This window comes from Strongylocentrotus purpuratus, unplaced genomic scaffold, assembly GCF_000002235.5.
Source record: "Strongylocentrotus purpuratus isolate Spur 01 unplaced genomic scaffold, Spur_5.0 spur5_contig_834, whole genome shotgun sequence".
Lineage (NCBI taxonomy): Eukaryota > Metazoa > Echinodermata > Echinoidea > Camarodonta > Strongylocentrotidae > Strongylocentrotus > Strongylocentrotus purpuratus.
In genome coordinates this window covers 456,381-475,306 of record NW_022145540.1, presented here as the reverse complement: position 1 = coordinate 475,306, position 18,926 = coordinate 456,381, and the positions used below count along the sequence as shown (strand labels likewise).

The following is an 18,926-nucleotide window of genomic DNA, read 5'->3' as shown; positions in this document are numbered from 1 at the left end:
CAGTGTTGGTGCCTTTCGTCTCCAGCTGTTGACATTGTAGTTACAAACATTCAAGTGGGAGAGGAAAGGATAGAGGTACGGGCAATGTGAATTTTATGGAGGAAGAGTAGAATTAGAGTGTTCAGTCTATCATATAGATTTGATGGGAGCATGAGGTGGTTGGGAAGAAGTATAGCTTTTGTGAATGCAAAGCCATCATTGAAGTTGAAGTATGAGAGGGTGGTTTCAGAAAAGTGTCTGCTCTGCATTTCTCCGATGAAGTCACTTCGGTGTGACGCTAGGATACTACAGGAGGCCACAAAGTGGATATTATCCTCATCTTCCTGGTGGCAAAGACGGCAAGTGGTTGAGGTTGCTTTCTTAATGGTGACAAGCCTAGTTTGGGTTAGGTATGTGTTGCATGCCAACTGTGATCTTATTATGATCGCTTGCCTCAGAAACTGTGAGCTGCTGGTCTGTGGATACAGGAGCATTGGGTCTGGTATGGGCATGTTCCTCCATAGTGACAGGGACGACTTCTTTTCTATTGCTTGTAGGATGTTGTCATTCACTACGTCCATCACTGCCCTCTTGGATTTCTTCTTCCACAATGTGTACGGAATTGGGTGTTGTATGAGGGTATGGAGATCTGGGAGTCTGTACTTCATTAGGATGGCTTGCCAGGAGTTGATGGAGAGGGTAGATTTGGTCAAGGCATGTAGAAATGTCCGATACTCAAATCTTTCATGAGGCAGGTCTAATGTTTGCCCATCATCTGAAGCTTCTCAATATCGACTTGGTTGCTTAACGGCATAAGTCCTAAGAGGAGATATATAGCATCATCAGCTGCTGTTCTTGGGAGACCAAGGATTTTCTTGAACAGTTGGTGTTGGGCCTGGTCAAGTCTAGCTGACATCCCTTTGGTGATCTTTTCCACTGCTGATCCATATAGCATTCGCGGGATACAGTATACTTTCCAAAGGGATACACTATGCTGGGGAAGGAGTCCTCCTGTGTATGCTCCTGATCCAGTGAGTGCATAGAAGGTCCGCACTCCTTTGGAGATTATATCTTCTGCTGAATTCCTCTTTATGCTTGATTTTATGATGCCGAGGTGCGGATGTTGCAGCACAGATGGCACTGTGTCATGTCCAAGCTTCCACAACGGAGGTTGAGACATATTTTTCCCTTTGTTGTTGAAGGTAATTACACAGCTTTTGCTTGGGTTGATCTTGTATCTCCATCGTTTCGTATAGCTATCGACGACGTCAAGCATTGCCTGTAGTTCAGAAGGTGACGAGCTCAGCAGGGCTACGTCATCAGCTAGTACCACAAGGCCAGAGTATCTGCCTAGCAACTTGCATCCAAGATCCTTGTTGCGGAGGATTTTCATCAGTTCGTCAATGAAGGTAATATAGAGAAGGGGTGACAGTACACCACCTTGTCTTACTCCCTGTAGAATTGGGAAGGGGTCACTTACAGTTCCATCCCAAAGGACTTGGCTTTGCATGTTGTTGTAGAGAGATCTGACCATGTTGAGGTGTTGAGGATGAATACTTGTCGATGTTAGCTTCTGGAACAGACCAGCGTGCCAAACCTTATCAAAAGCTTTCTCTGCATCCAGTAGGGCTACAAAGGTGGGTTGTTTGTTGGCACAGTTGATCTCTATGATTAGTTCTACGCAGCTGGATGTGAGAAGACACGAATGGTGCTTCCTGAAGCCAAACTGAAGTTCATCCGGGATGTTGTTTTGCAGCAGCGATCTCTCAAGGTAAGGTTTAAGGACCATTTCCATTAGCTTGCAAAGGGTTGAAGTTAGAGTTATTCCTCTGTAGTTCTTTGGTTCCTGAGTGCTCTTGCCTTTACCCTTGTGAATTGGTATTACAAGTCCCTTCTGCAGGCTCAACGGAGTGTGTGCTTTGGTCAGGAGAACGTTGAAGATAAGAAGAATAAGCCTCTTTGCCATTTCACCAAGGTTTTGGATATGTTCTGTTGTGATGTCATCTGGCCCACTTGCTTTACCTTTCTTAAGGCCTCTAATTGCTTCATCCATTTCCTGGGATGTAATAAGCATTGTGGGAGCTGAGGACATTAGGAGTGTGTGATATTGTTGTGACATCTGGGCACTAGGTTGGTCTAACTTGGGTTCTTGTGATGTTAGGGCAAGATCTTCAAAGTAGTGTTTCCATCCTTCTGACATCGCATTCCCTTGAAAAGTCTGTCCTTTGTAATGTATCATATCTGTTTGTAGTTTCTTGCTTCTCTCAGGTCGTTGCTTCTTAATCAGGTGATGGAACAGTTTGGTGTTTGCTGAAGATGCAGATTCAATGCAGGAGAGGAGGTTCCTGTGTTCTTGAGCTCTGGATTGGCGAAGTTTCCTTCTGAATTCCTTCTTGTGTTTGTAGTAATCTGCATGTGTTGAGTTGTTCTTTGGCTTTCCTGCCCTTTTCCAGCGTTTCCATCCCTGGAGTGCATTCTGATATGCTTCTGCAACCTGCTTCGTCCATTCAGGTTTTCCTCTTTTCTTTCTTGATGGGATGCTGTTGGGAAGTTCTTTTGACTGTGTAAGCATTGATAGACTAAAGTCTTGCAGGAGTAGCTCTGCCTCACTTTCATTGAGCTCACAGTCCAGGGTTTGTTTGAAGAGCTCGAAAGCTTTGAGTTCTAGAGGACAAGTGTAGAGCTCTCTCACTTCTTTATTGTTTACCTGCTCCCATTTGATTTTGATGCGTGAGGATTTCTTAGCTCTGTGATTTGCCATTTCTGAGTTTTTTGGCAATGGATAGGATTGTGGCAATCTGTATTCAGTTGTGACAAGATAATGGTCTGATGTATTCAGTGGCTCTTCTTCACTTATTGTCAAATTCTCAAACTGGGATATTCCTGCAGCAGGGACCAGAAATCCATCTATATTGGATTTCTTCTTCCGATCGTCTGAACTGAATGTGTATTGTTCTCTACTGCAGACGGCTTCTGTGACACTAAGTAGACTCCAGGAGATCATAAGCTGTCTAAGATATTCTAGGGATTTGTTTGTGTTCTGATTTACAGTATCAACATTCAGGTCACCAGCAATTACACCTGTAGACTGTTCCCCAGGAGGTAGGTGAGTGTCTAGAAGGTGGCCTATGATGCCTAGGCAGATTTGATATTCTGCCAGATCAGATGAGTTAGTGCCACTGGGAAGATAACAGTTAATCAGTAGCATCCTTTTCAGCGTTTGCAAGAATGTGATTTCTACTGCCAGTATTCTGGAAGATTGGCATGTTATCCTCTTGAAGTCCGATATGATGCTCTTTCGAAGGTATATGGCAACACCTCCTTTTCCTCTTCCTCCATGAATGATGTTTAGATTTGTGAGATTTTCTGAGGATTTGCTTATAACATGGTGATTTGGGCTTGCATCTTGTAGGATGTGTAGGTTGTGCTCATGGAGCCAGTGCTCCTGAATGCACAAAATATCAATATTGTTTAGTTCTCTTTCTAGCAATGATTTAATACTTTTAAATCCACGGACATTGAAGGTCCCAACAAGGATCGCTTGGTTAACTACTGTGAGAGAAGGAGTTGTAGGCTCGTTTGCGTTAGGTTTATAATTTGATGATGGTAGCTGGCTAGCATTTGGGTCACTGGCATCTGGTTCAGTGTGTTTGGTGTTGCCAGTAGTTGAAATGAACTCATGAGGAAGTGGTAGGCTGCTTCCAGCATCGCTATGTGTGTTGATGTCGAGGCACGACCTGGACGAAAAACCTGCCTTGAAGCAGATTGTGCATTCGGGGGTGATATTCGTAGAAGGATGGTAGGAGGGATTGACCTGTTCAGCATGCTTTGGTGGCATGGTTGGTAATTGTCTCTCTGTTCTGCTTGTATTTCTCAGAGTTGGTTGATCAGGCCATGTTGGTCCTCCAGTGTTTATGCTGATGGGAGTTTGTTGTATCCCATGTTCACTACTAGGGAGATAGTTTCTTGCAGATCTCTGGGGTTGTCCACGAGGATACTGGTTGTTCTGGGCTTTAGATGAGTTACCAGGTGCGGCAACAGTGTGTGACCTTGCTCGTGGTTCATTCTTTCTGTCATTCGAATGTATTTGGGTAGGCTTTATTTCTGAGGGTTTGTAGTGATGATCAGTTTTCGTCAGGCAGGGGTCACTCATGGTATGCATTCCTAGAGTCGGGAACTGAGTCGTAGACTGTATATTTATTAGACTCTGGGTATTCTGATCCCTGAGTGAATGATAGTCTGTTTGTGGCAAGCGTTGATCCTCCGTGGGTCTGTGCTGAGCATTGTTGTATGCATTTTGGCCTTGAGGACCCCTCTTACCAAAGAAGGTCTGGCTGGGTATGACTATGGGAATGTTTATGTCACTATGACGTCTAGTCTGCAAGTTTGATGGAAAATCTCCTCTAGTGTTTGCATACATGTACTCTTGATTTCCTTGGTGACTCTTGTTTTTTGTTGGTGATCCTTTTCTTCGTTCTTCATTTAGTCTGTGAGGACTTCGTTGAAATAGAGATGGTCCTGCTGATCTCTTCTGATGATTGCTGGGTGGTAGTCTCTTTGCTATCGTCGGTTCGTTGCTTCTATTGGTGTTGTTTCCTGGAATGTGTTGTGTTACACGTTCTTTGTTTCCATTTTCCTGCTCACAGTCACCATCAAGGATTTCAAAGCTATTGTGTGTTGGCACATTGTACATAGAAGTGCTTTGAACATTGCTCCGTGAATTCGTTTTGGTCTCCTGGGGCTGTTCTTTTGTTCTCCCATCATCTCTTGACATTGGTAGTTGAGCTGTTGGTTTGCACACCTCTAATCCATTTCTCAAGCATAGTGCATACAGGTAGTCTTTGTCTAGTATTAGGTTTCTTATTTCAGATTCATGCTTCAGAGTTTTTGTTTTGGCATGTATTAGTTCCAGTTCTTTATTTTCCAAGATTTTTATCTTTTCCTGAATCATCTTGTTTTCCATTTGTGCTTGTTTGAGTTCCTGTCCCAGCCTTTCATTCTCTGTGATCAGCAGGTCATTGCTGGTTGACTGTGCCTTGAGATCAGCTCTGAACTTCTTTGTTTCCGAGGATTTCTTTTTGCAGGAATTACATTCCATGCGTTCTTGCTCTGTCTGTGTTTGTGCATCTGATATAGTTCTGCCAGTCTGGGATACAGTTGGTATTGTAGCTGTTTCTTTCAGTTGTACTTGTCTGCAAGACAAGATGTTGTCCTCCTCTGAGTTTGCTTTGTGTCTTTTGTTTGTGATTTTCAAATTTTCATGTGGTGGTATCGCCGACATTGGTGTTGTGTACTCCTGAGTTTCGAGTTCATCGGTATCCCTTTCTTTCCACAAAGCGGTACAGGAGAGACATGTAAAGCAGTCATCTATATGAACATCAGCGGCTCTATTGCAGCAGTGGGTATGAAACCACAATTCACATACCTGGCAGATTATTGGATTTTCTGCAGCACTTTTGTGACAGACTGGGCACATGGTCGCGTCATCAGTATCTGTGTCTGTTGAGATGTTTAAAGTCATTGCCTGCAGTTGACTGCATTTTGTGCAGCTATATGGTTGTAGATCATTTCCTATCATCTCTTCTAGTTCCTTTGCCTGAAGATGCGAGCATGAAAAGTGGTACCATTGACTACAGTCACAACACTCAATTGTATCTTTACATGCATGTTCAAGACATTTTGGGCAGACAGCTGATTTGTCCGAAGGCTCGCAGTGGCATGGGCCCTGGTAGATTGGTGGCAGATGTTCGCTGCTGCTTTCGATGGCCCGAGGGACATTTTGCGAAAGGAATTGTGTCATCGAATCTGTTAGCTTTCTTTGAGTCATGTCCGTCATAGATTTCAGCATCTGTGGTAGCATGATTTCTACGAACAACCGAATTTGTATGCCTGCTATTGAGATCTGTTGCGCTGATTCGTGCAGATCAATGCTGAACATCCTCTGTCGAGTTTTCTTCCCATTGTTGTTTCTCTTATGAGCTGTTATCCATTCTCCGTCATGGCTTCTACCCTTTTTATGTTTAGAAAAGGCCAGCTTTGGAGAGTTTTTTAACTCAGGACCATCAAGGCACTTCAGTACGAGTTCTTTAAAATATACAAATGCATCATGATCGAATGATAGGGTGACCTTTTTCTCCCCATTGCTGTGGATTGGGTTAGGGTTTGCTTCGCATTCATCCATAATTGCTTCCCTCTTGAGTCTGAGCTGAGATCAGTTTTCAGTGATCAATCACAACAGGTTGTTTGTGGATTATTCCTATTTCTATTTTGCAAGTCTGATGTACCTCTTAGGCCATGTAAAATTGATTTCATGTTGATCGTCCCCGCCCGCTTCCTTTTTGGGGGCCGCCTCCTATTTTTTGTTATTTGTTTTTTTTTTTTTTTTTTTTTTTTTTTTTTTTTTTTGAATTTTTTTTTTTTTTTTTTTTTTTTTTGAAAGAAAAAAAACATGAAAAACACTGCTAAAATGGCTCTATTTCTGATTTAAAAAAAAAAAAATTGTCGGCGGCCATCTTGAAAAAAATAGCCTCGACTGTCAGGGAAAATGTACCGAGCGGCCATTTTGAGCCGCCATTTTGAAATATCAAATATCAAATAACATGGTACACCCTCCTCCTCTTTTTCAAAAAATCCGGACGATCAACATGTAATCAATTTTACATGGCCTTATTTTGTGGTTTTTATCACAATATTTACAGGCCAATGGCGCTAGTGAGCATGCACAGTATTCTTACTGGTAGGTGGTGTACATGTAATATTCGTACATATACAAACAACAGTATACGAAGACGGGGAGACACATGTATTCACTTGCACAGTACGGGCACAGAGACAGAGTAGACACTGGTGTGATCAGGCTGAGCTCATGGACATGTAGAATATAGAGTTCATGCAGACATTATATTGAATTGATAGTTCATGCAGAAATAATATTGATAGTTCATGCAGATATGCTTGCAGAAATAGTATTGTTAGTTAAATGCTGGATAAAGTTCATGCAGAAATAATATTGATATATGTAGCTCATGCAGTTCTACAGGTCATAGGGATAATTTTGGTAGTTCATGCAGATATACTTGTACATGCAGAATGTAGGTTCCCTGCAGAAATCATGAAATAATAGAGCTGAAGCAAAAGATAGTGTCCATGTACAGTAGGTAGAACTTACAAGTGGAGAAGGTGATTTGCAACAGATCAGATGTGAAGAAATATTGGAATCATAGATCTAGAAAATCTATGTTAGATCTCACTCAAATGTCACAGGAGACAAACAACATACAGACAGGTTTTACCTTGAGTTTGCTATGCTTGTGCTGCAGTGTTGTACTAGTCAAACATGTGTTGTCATACTTAAGTATAAAACTTTAAGAGCTGTTGACTTTGTAGACCAGTGTTGTTTGTTGGCCTGGCGTTGCAACTTACAGCTATGCAGTGCAGGTCTTCCCGCCAAATGTTGCTGTAGAATTCTACTAGTACCGGTACATCAATTTCCAGTAGGTGGGACTGAACTGTCCAAGTCAGTGCATCCGTCTGCCACAGTTGGATTCTTAGGCCCAAAATACCTTATCTAAATCTATGATTTTTGGCTAGCAATTGATGCAGGTGTAAAATACAATATGGGGAAGCCATAGAAGGCAGAATTAATATAGGTTTTGGGATCAAAACACCTTCGAAAAGGCGAGAAAGATGAGAGCTACAAAAAAAAGTAAAAAAGGTTTGGTTTTGGGTTTTGCTCAAGGAGGGTGTTGAGGATAAAATGAGTGTTCACACAAATTTGCACTGTTTGGGTTTGATGTGTGCCCCATAATTCCCTTCAAACCCTACATGTACATGGTTGCATTCCAGTCCAAAAATAATTTGCTGAAAAAACATAAAGCAGAGCAAAAAAGATTTGAGTGAAATCAGATAACTACATGTAATAAGGAAGTTATGCATTTTCATTAAAGTATGACAAACTATGGAACTTGAAAATAACGACACGAATTGCCAATGTGGTTATCAATTCATGACGTCATTGCCTCACAGTTTATCAATTGCCCTTTTTATTTTATCCCATTAATTTCCTTGTTTATCCCCAAAAACTTGATTTCCCCATCCCTTTGCCAAGATTATGTTATTGTATCATATTGCGTGCATGACATTTCACAAAATCTTTTACGAACTTTGAAGAATTGATATTTTTTTCTGAATATTGTATAGCCTACTCAAAATTATTCATTTTTATAATTTATATAAATATTCACATTTTCCATGATTTAACTGAAAAAAATTATTCTATATTAGTGCATCCACATAAAAACATATTACCATTAATATAACTTGGATCCTGGTGTGAGGAAATAAGAAGTTTAGGGGGGAAATTGAAAATTTATATTATGAATATAAAGAAAACAATTAGTGGATAGTGAGGCAATGACGTCACAGATTCATGAGTGAGTTGCCAATTTGTCTTGTGATTTTCAAAGTTTTTCATATCATTAAAAATTCACAACTTTCTTATTAGTAGTAATCCGATTTTGCTCAAACTTTTTTTTAATTGGTCAGTGTCTGATTTTTCTGCTTTTTATTGAAAGTAAGTTATTATTGGAGTGGACTTGCCCTCTAATATTGCGACAGAAAGAGGAAAATATTGAAGACTAAATTAATGAAGCGAAATGACAAAAATATTGAAAAGATGAATATATTGAATAGATGTAGACTCTATATATTGAAAAGATGAATGAATTTTTAAAAAATACTAAAAATAGTGATCAAATAAACATATACTGTGATGAATATATTTAAAAGACAAACATATTGAAAAGATGAATATATTAGAATGACAAACATAATGAGAAGATGAATATATAATTTATTCAGAGATGAATATAAATACAAGAGATGAATATATTCCCTTTTGGCTTGCCATACACACCGAATTTACTCTTTCATCTGCAAACATGCTCATACTCATAGCTCATCCAGCTTTGGAAAGCCCACTAAAGAAAGGTACGCTATGATAATGATGGTAAAATTAAGGCATCTTCCCAGGATTTTGTTAGTTGGTGTGTTTCAGTGTTTGTTACGGATTTAATCTTCAAGCTTAATCTAGAATCAAGATCTAGACAATAGACTTTTGTAGATTTGTATAATAATAGAGACCCACGCATTGGTATTCGTGTCGTGCTAGGCCTAGGCTCATTAGCATGGACTCTCTAAGTTCTTAGACCGAAAACTTCAGTCTCTCTAATCGTCGGTTGTTCCACTGAGACTACGTCTGGCTCCACTAGACCTCCGATTATAGAGACTGAAGTCTGGGGACCTCTTTCTGTGAGGCACTGTACGGAACAAATGGTTCGGTTCGACCGGACCGCGATGAATGAGATATGCAACGAGATTTTCACTCTTTACATCCTCATAACTGCTGCAATTATAATACAAACTAAAAATAACATATATATAGCTTATTTGACTTACGATAGCTTGCTCATTTAGATCCTAAATTAATGATTAATCCGAGAAAGTCTCGTCGTCAACATTATCCGTCTTGGTTTTAGTTGATGAATATTCATTTTTTCTTTTCGAACGTCCAATAGCTACCGTAGCTACTTACGAGTCGGCCCGGCTTGACCAACGAACTCCCACGAAACGAGTGCTCTGATTGGCCATTGGCTATGTTTTGGTAGGTGGACCCGGAAATATATCGGCCGCCGGGTAATATTTCGAATGCATGAACGTACTGCTTCGCGGTTCGGAGATACAAATTGGATAATTCATATAAGTAAGTCCGTAAATTATCCATTTAATATTAAGTTATCAAATTTTGATAACTGTAATTAGGACAAATGACATACCGACCTAATTTACATCTGATTTAGAAATCAGAAAATTAGATCTAAATAAAGAAAATCGGGGAGAAAATGTTTTGACAAAAAAAGCTGCCATTGTAATGTTGGCTATAGCTACCCCCACGGTACGAGATCTCTGGGTTGCCATCTGTATTGGGGAATGACAACAAATGTCAGTTTTATTAAAGAAATGACCCAAATCAGATGGTTATTGCTGTCTAGGACTCTCTATGCTTTGCTGGAGTGCCTAGGCTAAGCTTCTGGAGCATGGAGCTGTGTGATTCACCTGTTAAAAATTAACCCTAACGTCTAAGTCTAACTAGGCTATGTAACTTACGCTGAATTTTGTTTATGCATAGATTTGAAAAATACTGACTTAGCTTGGATGACTGGCTTTCAATGAAGCATGGAGGCGTAGGTAGACCTCTAGATCGACTTAGTATTGGCAATTGACAAATTTGAAGATTCAAGAAAAAATGAAGAATGAAGATGGATCTAAAAGACTAAAACAGTGAATCCTATTAGACCCTATTATTTATTAAATCATTTATTATAATGGAAGATTTTTTTCAAAACATTAATGATATGGCATGTATAAGACTTATTATTTTAAGGTAATGATTCTAAAATGTAGAAAAAAAGAGGGTAGAAGTCTAGTAACACAAAAAACTTAATTAGTTTTTTGTTTCGAAAGCCAAATGTATGATTAAAATAAGATAATCTAGCTCTATATTACTAATTCAGAAAACCCTGTTTGTGAAAATTTAAACTAGAGTTGATGTTAATCCTTTCTCCTTCATGTTGTGTAGGATAATCTTCACAAACGAGTCCCGAGACATCGCCCTTTCAAAGGAGAAACCATGGCTACATCTTTGCATTATCATCTCCTTCCTTTCCGTCGGCTTTTGCAGAACATGAGCAGTATACAGAGAGGAATGTCATCCATACCTCCAAGGAGAAAGAAGAATCTGAGTGAGAAAAAGCTGGTATGCATCTTAACTTGGAACATGTTAAACCCCAAAAGCAATGGTGCAAACTGGTCAAATGACATTAGGAAGAATATTGCATCATGATTTGCATCCTCATCATTTACTGATCGACCATGCTCAAGAGAATTTTGAAGAATTATTTGGATCAGTCTATTAGTATTATGCGGAAAAAAGGATAGATTAAATTTCTTCCAAAAATATAGAATGCAGATTCATCACCTCATTGAAACCTCAATTTCATCATAAGTGTTGGATAATATTAACCTAGTTGAAGGTTAAAACCAAACAATAACAAGCATGAGAACAAGTTAATCCAACAACTTAACGTTACTGAACTGCAAAGAAGTATAGCATAATTATGTCTAAGTTGACTGATTCATGAAGTAAGAATGTTCACACGACTAGTCTTGAGAAAATTGACAAATCACAAGACAACAATCACCTAGATAAGAACCTTTGGTCAACTGGCCTATGCCCGTGCTGTGAGGTTCATTTCACATTCGCTCAGGCCAAATATAGTGGGAGTTAGAAACTGTAATCTTAATAATTTACCATTGAATTTAAGATTCATTTCATAACTTCCTTAGAGACCTTTAAATCCAAGCTGAAATCTCATATTTCTTAACAATACCTGCACCTGGCACTATGACACTAATCCAAACTCTCTTATTCTTTCTATTTTTCTTATGCGCCTTGTAAGAGCATTGTCTAGATACATGTAGACGGCGCTATATTAATGCCTAGTATTATTAGTAGTAGTAGTATTATTATGTTATGTTTGTTCTTCTCCCAATCATGGCAGTCCAAGCATTTTGTGGACTGGAGACGGGTACGAGTTGCTGGAGGTAACGGAGGAGATGGATGCGTGTCTGTACGCAGAGAAGCTCATGTAGAGTTTGGTGGCCCTGATGGTGGAGACGGTGGTAACGGAGGCCATGTTATTCTTGAATGTAGGTATTTAAAGGCATCATTTAACAATGTTAAATCTAAGATGCATGGCCCTACGTGTTATCAGTGTTTATGATATGGTGTAATATTGAAGCCCTAAAAAAATTGCGCTTAAAATGATCATGAAGTGCTTCAAAAAAGTAAAAATCTTTGAGTGACCAGTTTTACCATACTCGTTTTCCCCAACAGACTGTAGTGTTATAAAAACCGTTAACCTAACGGTTTTTGAAATTTCGATTTTCCAATCATAAATATCTTGATAATCAGACAGAGGATCGGCTTGTAAAAGTCATGGGGTTCCTGACTGACCTAAAGGGTTATAATTATCATTGCAGCATGAGCTAAATCCAGGATTTTGTTTCAGAATCTGAGACAAAGATACCCAATCCCTTTAAATATCCTCTCAAACAAAAAATGTATTGTTCTTTGTTTCGGGGCATACTCCAATAAAACTACATGAGGCTTTTCCTAATCATTCAGCACAAAAAATGAAAAGGTGTTTTGGGAACTCCTCAGTCAGATAACTGATAAGTTTTTCAGTTTTTTATTGTCATGGTGACTTTACCATAGGTGTATGATCATATCCAGTGGTTTAAGAGCATAATTATGAGTCAGGGGCCTCAGGGTGCTTGTAACTGCATGATAATTATTATCTTGAGCTATTTGACCATTTTCATAATCTATTTAAATTGATGAATACATCTTCTCTGCTAACACAGTGATGAGAGGTTTCATTAATAACAATTAGTTTTATTTTTAAAACAAGATTTAGCATTGATGAGATGTATGCTGTGCATAAAAAATTCTACCAGTTTCTGAACTGAGCTGTTATGTGGTACAATTATGAATGAGGTGATTGACTGAAGGAAAAAAAACAGTGTTTATTATAAAGATGAGCTTGACAATGTAAGTTCCATATTTCAGTTGATTAATTAGTCGTTATGAAAGACAAGCAGCAAGATGTCCATAATTGCACATCTAAATAGCAAACTGTTGTTGTTCCATCATTTGTTATGGCATTGTCTCAGTTTTTATGTATATTCAAGGTTTTTTTCTCTCTCTCCTAGGTGAGCAGAGTCTGAAGTCACTAGAGCGCGTCCTCCCGCTTTATCGAGGAGAGGCAGGAGGAAAGGGGAAGAGTCAAAATCGTCATGGACGGAATGGCAAACACAATGTCATTAAGGTAAATTTGCTTTCTATTTTCATGTTGAAATCATTCCTTCGGTAGCATCAAGTTTGAGGGAAATAAATAAATTTTGCAGTTTTAATAAAGAATTCACAAAGTACCTGTGGCCTTTCACAACTCTGGTGATGATGTTGAATGGTATTATTTATTCCAGTTAAGAGAAAAGTGAGATAATTACTCTGTGCTTACGCCTGGTTTCATGGAGTGAATCTTGTTTTATCTAATTAGTGGTAAGATAGACCACAAATTAACATGTAGTATTTGTTTTGTTCGGTTTACAGGTTCCTCTTGGTACTTTAGTAAAAGAAAATAATGTTATCATCAAGGACTTAGAAAATGAACACGACATGGTGAGTAACTCCAGCATTGTTTTTTGTATTCCCTTCTGCTTTTGTCTTTGTCTGAGATAATTTAGCATTCATTTTCTTCACCAACAAAAATCTTCACCATTGCATTACTTCCCAGTAGTCTGAAAATCAAAGATCCCCTTTTATTTATAAAAATGTTTGTTTGTAAGTTGAGAGTTGTGCTGGTCATGTCGGCTCCCTATGGTACTTTAGCTCTTTATATTATTATTTTGTAACTTCATGATACATATATATATATATTAGGCCTGAGTCGAAACGGGTCCCCGCCCGGGCCCCGACCGTCGAGCTGAAACCCGGTTTTTGGTTTTCGGGTTCCGGGTTTTTCAAAATAAAATTTTCACACTGATATTTTGAAATATAGAACTAAAAATATGGAATTCACAAACTTATATTTCAATATAATCAAATAAATATGCTTTAGAAATAAATGGATATTGTTTCAGTTGACGGTAGGTGTTTTTATCGCTCTAAAATTGAGGCTGCAAGAAAGAAATCACGCTTCGTGGTACCGATCGAGTGCGTTCAGAAACGGAAGTGGAAATAGATCTATGACCCACTGAAGACAGAGCAAGAAAATGCCACACACAAGACTAAAATATTGATCAGACTATTGCAATTAAATCGTAATACTAAAGGCATTAATTTAATTGTCAAAATATATCCACAACATAATGGTTTACCCTCGATAGTTTGATGAAGGAAAATAAATTAAAGCTCTTGAAATAACATCGAAGTGCCTTTCGTTCGTTCTAAAAAATGAGTGTATAACGGCAAGCAGAAGTTACGAGTCAAGCTTGATATGCACGTTTAAATCCCTACACCGTCATCCGACCTGATCGGAACAATAAGCATTAAACCAATTAAAAAAACATCACGTAAGACTTTAAGGGACTCCAATTCAACAAAATTACCGTAAAATAATTATTTGCTTTGACAAATAATACTATAGATATTCATAATATCTTACAGAAATAATGATATTTCATGAGCTACGTACTCGATATCGAGTTCAGCTAGCCATCATTTTGAAATGAGACGTAGTTGTCATGCATGCAGCGCAGAATGCGGCAGCTCGCAGCTAGAGAGGGAAAAAAAAAATCACGTAATAGTCACGTGAATATCACGTGATCTCAGGCCCGCGCTTTTTCCTCTCTCTTCTGCATACTGCCCTCTACAGTCTACTGCATGACGACTACGTCTCATTTCAAAATGATGGCTAGCTGAACTCGATATCGAGTACGTAGCTCATGAAATATCATTATTTCTGTAAGATATTATGAATATCTATAGTATTATTTGTCAAAGCAAATAATTATTTTACGGTAATTTTGTTGAATTGGAGTCCCTTAAAGTCTTCCGTGATGTTTTTTAATTGGTTTAATGCTTATTGTTCCGATCAGGTCGGATGACGGTGTAGGGATGTAAACGTGCATATCAAGCTTGACTCGTAACTTCTGCTTGCCGTTATACACGCATTTTCAGAACGAACGAAAGGCACTTCGATGTTATTTCAAGAGCTTTAATTTATTTTCCTTCATCAAACTATCAAGGGTAAACCATTATGTTGTGGATATATTTTAACAATTAAATTAATGCCTTTAGTATTACGATTTAATTGCAATAGTCTGATCAACATTTTAGTCTTGTGTTTGGCATTTTCTTGCTCTGTCTTCAGTGGGTCATAGATCTATTTCCACTTCCGTTTCTGAACGCACCCGATCGGTACCACGAAGCGTGATTCCTTTCTTGCAGCCTCAATTTTAGAGCGATAAAAACACCTACCGTCAACTGAAACGATATCCATTTATTTTTTAAAGCATCTTAATTTAATTCCATCGATTATTTTATTGTTTTGAAAGCAGTAACTGTCTTTTCCGTCGCATTATTAGAACAGCAACTTAGTCTAACTCCCGCCGCTGCATGCACACGATTTTTAGTGTCAGTGCAGTGGTGAAAATTTCGGGTACCCGGTCCCCGCCCGAAATTTTCAAGTCAAACCCGGGTTCGGCAAAACCCGTGATGACTCAGGCCTAATATATATATATATAGATAGCTTCCTTTCACCGAAAGCCCTCGAATCATGATAAGCACTCGAATCATGATAAGCAATTATTGATTAAAAGTGAAGGGTCATGATTAAAACCGTGCAGAAAACAAAATGTGTTCAGCGTTCTTGAAGCCCCCTGCTGTGGCATACATGGTTAGTTAACAGCAGCTTGTATAGAATTGCGGTAAAAAATCCAGAAGAGTCATTGACCTATCTTGACCTGAGCCTTCCACACCATCTGGGAGATGTGTGACGGCTTCATGAGCCAGATCTCCCTATCTTGTGATGTGCTGGTCGCTTCTGTAAGGGATCCTACACATCTGGTAGCACAATCAGCCTTTACAGATTCCTATTTGCATTTTATTGAGGCTACCTTCATGCTTTCATTGTTTTAGTTCATGCTGGCTGCGGGTGGTGAGGGAGGACGTGGCAATCGATCCTTCATGACGGCCCAGCACAAGACCCCTATGATGGGTACATGCGGCACCCCGGGGGAGGAGCGGGTACTCCACCTGGAGCTCAGGACCATGGCTCATGTGGGTCTGGTAAGTCATTGACAAATGCATCATTTCATTATATTTCCGTGCACGAAGAAGGAAAAAAAAGGAATGAAATACAGTACTCTCCGCATAATTGGGTAAGGCTGGATGGGGCAATTTGTACCCGATTGGGGGAATGTTTGTATGAAATAAATAGGAGGTGTTCAAATCCAACCACACTAACAAAAATGCCCCTTTATCTGTAACCCTATTATGCAGAGATTACTAATTGGTGGTTTGGTTACCGGTATACAAAATGGGTCTATAATCAAACTTTGAATGTACTGGGAGAATGTTGAACCTATAGATAATCTGCACTAAACGTCTGTCGCTAGCACTAGCATGAAGATCAAAATAGATAAACAAAAATATGTAGGAGAAGTGAATTTGAATGGAGAATGAGCCTATATTTCAAAGCTGTGCTTTTTTACAGACCACATTTTTTCTACATTGTTAATGTCTTCATAACTTTCTTGTTATTGTTCATGAATTTATTCTTGTTGATGATGAGCTTGTTGTTACTGTTTATGAATGTATTGTTTTCATGTCAGTGGAAAGAAAGAAATAAATCTTGAACCTTGACGGTTCCAATGATTTAGCACCAGTAAACCGTTTGGATAGAGAGGATAATTTAAATTGTGTGTTCATTTAACCTTTACCCATTTTATACTTCAAGGTATAAGAGATACAGTCAAACCTGTCTATAGCGACCGCCCAAAGGAAACACAAACAGTGGCCTTTGTAGACAGGTTCCTTTAGTACATGTTTCAAAGAGAAACCATTTTCAAAGAAAATTTTAAAAATATGGTCTTTATAGACAGGTGGTCTTTGTAGACAGGTGGTCACTAAGGAAGGTATAATAGCATTTTGTTATTACTTTCAGATTGGTTTCCCCAATGCTGGCAAGTCCACCCTCCTGAGAGCGCTGTCCAGAGCAAGGCCTGCCGTGGCGGCCTACCCATTCACCACACTCAATCCGCATGTTGGCATGGTCATTTATGATGATATGGAGCAAGTTGCAGGTAAGCGTACAGACATATTGAGGGTTCAGTGATACAAAGACGCAACTCCATTTTGGCCATTTTTAGAAAAAGTGGTTTATGTGTCACTGAGCACTTGAGTCTTAAGGAATAAAGTCTATTTTTCACTAGCCATTGACTTCAATGGGGTGCTGAGTGGAGTTAAGTCTTTGTGTTTCGTGGAAAGTCCACATTTTTCTGAACATTTTGATATCAAATACTCATTTTGGCAAAATATGGAGTTACGTCTTTGTGTCACTGAACCCTCGATTAACAAACTCGGTGAGCTGAAGTTCGGGCCATTTATTATTGTGGACATACATTGTTTGTTTGTTTGTTTGTTTTGTGAGGAGAGATGCTGTTTTGTCACAGGCATTGTCTTTTCTTAGTTTTTCTAGAATTATAAATAGATAAGCTATATTTCTTCACAGTCACCTTTAAGTTTTGTAGCTGTTCTGATGTCGTTCTAAATGGATACGTTTGAATCTGTTAATGCTGTGGTTCATAATCAAAAGTTAAGAAAGAAGAAAACAAATTATTTTTATTTGTTGGCTTACTGTAAAATTAAATACTTTTGTATTAGAAAGAATCGCATTTGTCATTCCTGCCAATCATTCAAGGCAAATTTAAAAATTGTCTGTATACCTCAATCAAGAAGAAGAAGTAATGTAGAATCATGACGTGGAGCACTGGACGGGATTTGTGTAGTGAATCGATAAGAAGAAGAAGAAAGAGTAATGTAGAATGATGATGTGGATGTGACAGTTACTTCTCATCATGCCTCTCTCTCTCTCTCTCTCTCTCTTTTATAGTTGCAGATATTCCTGGTCTGATCAGAGGTGCTCATCAGAACCGAGGCCTGGGCCATTCTTTTCTGCGTCACATCGAGCGATGCCGCTGCCTCCTGTACGTCATCGACCTCTCTGTCAAGGACCCCTGGTCGCAGCTCTCCGATCTCCGCTACGAGCTTGAGCAGTACCTGCCTGGTCTGTCGGAGAGACCTCACGCAATCGTTGGGAACAAGATGGATCTTGAGGAGTCCAGGACCAACTTGATAGAGTTCCAGGACAGGATCAGGTTGCCTGTGATAGCCATCTCTGCACAACTGAGCAGAAATATTGGACCTTTGAAGGAGCACATAAGGAAGTTGTACGATCAGGACATTGGTGGAAAGCACAAGGTCAACCAGGCTCAAGATGAAAAGACAGTTCAGACTCCAGTTAATAGAATTATATGACAGATTTATTAAAGACATGCCTAGGTACATTTTCTTAACAATCCATATTAAAATGTTTTCCAATTCAAATACCAATGGTGTCAGAATCTACTTTATTTGTTGGAGCTCGTTGAAAGTTGTTGCAAATTTTATGATGAACCAGAAGCAATTGGGATCTTCCAAATGTATGCCTTCTAACTGTACTAACATGTGCATGCATAGGATTTGAAGTTGATTATGAAACTTCATATTCAAATTATATCTGCATTCGTACAGCATGGGCATGGTCATTTTGGGAGTTGTAGTCTTATATGATAGATATATACAAATATTAGGAGAGGTTGTGAAAGATGAATTTTCTATCTTCATTTATCATTTCTCTCCTCTTCGGGGTCCTTTCTATTTCATGAATAAATTCACAATAGAGGTCCCTTAATATTGTTTACCTTATTATGGTTTCACATGATTTTGCTGCGCCCCCCCCCCCCCCCCCACCCTAAAAAAAAAAAATAGTAATAACAATAAACAAGCAGATAATGATTATATGAATATATATATATATATATATATATATATATATATATATATATATATATATATATATATATAAATTTAAAAAAATAATAAATTGTTTGTTTTAAAAGAAGACAAAACCATTCAACAAGATCATCGATCATGACATTTTATTGAGAGTGAGGTGGATGGAAAAGAGATTCAGAAAAGTGTGAGAGAGAACAAAATTGTATTTACAGAGAGTGGGAGAGAGGAGGAGTGAAAAATTGAACTTTCATACCAGTTGTCTGAGTTT

General features: G+C 38.7%; 1 protein-coding gene across 1 annotated transcript; it reads left to right on the top strand.

Moving 5' to 3' along the window:
* The first annotated feature begins 8,887 nt into the window (after positions 1 to 8,887).
* Positions 8,888 to 18,612, top strand: LOC115923691 (mitochondrial ribosome-associated GTPase 2-like). Its single transcript, XM_030984902.1, has 8 exons — positions 8,888 to 8,967; positions 10,616 to 10,792; positions 11,598 to 11,745; positions 12,811 to 12,926; positions 13,211 to 13,279; positions 15,740 to 15,889; positions 16,767 to 16,905; positions 17,715 to 18,612. Exons 2-8 carry the CDS (start codon positions 10,667 to 10,669, stop codon positions 18,137 to 18,139), a joined length of 1,173 nt encoding a protein of 390 aa, XP_030840762.1. The 5' UTR covers positions 8,888 to 8,967; positions 10,616 to 10,666; the 3' UTR covers positions 18,140 to 18,612.
* The last annotated feature ends 314 nt before the right edge of the window (positions 18,613 to 18,926 follow it).

What these genes read in the sequence shown, in the direction of transcription:
- LOC115923691 (XM_030984902.1), top strand. Translation starts at nt 10,667, where the DNA reads ATGGCTACATCTTTGCATTATCATCTCCTTCCTTTCCGTCGGCTTTTG. An exon ending in AGGCCATGTTATTCTTGAAT is followed by an intron (nt 11,746 to 12,810) that starts GTAGGTATTTAA and finishes TCTCTCTCCTAG; the next exon opens with GTGAGCAGAGTCTGAAGTCA. An exon ending in GCAAACACAATGTCATTAAG is followed by an intron (nt 12,927 to 13,210) that starts GTAAATTTGCTT and finishes TTCGGTTTACAG; the next exon opens with GTTCCTCTTGGTACTTTAGT.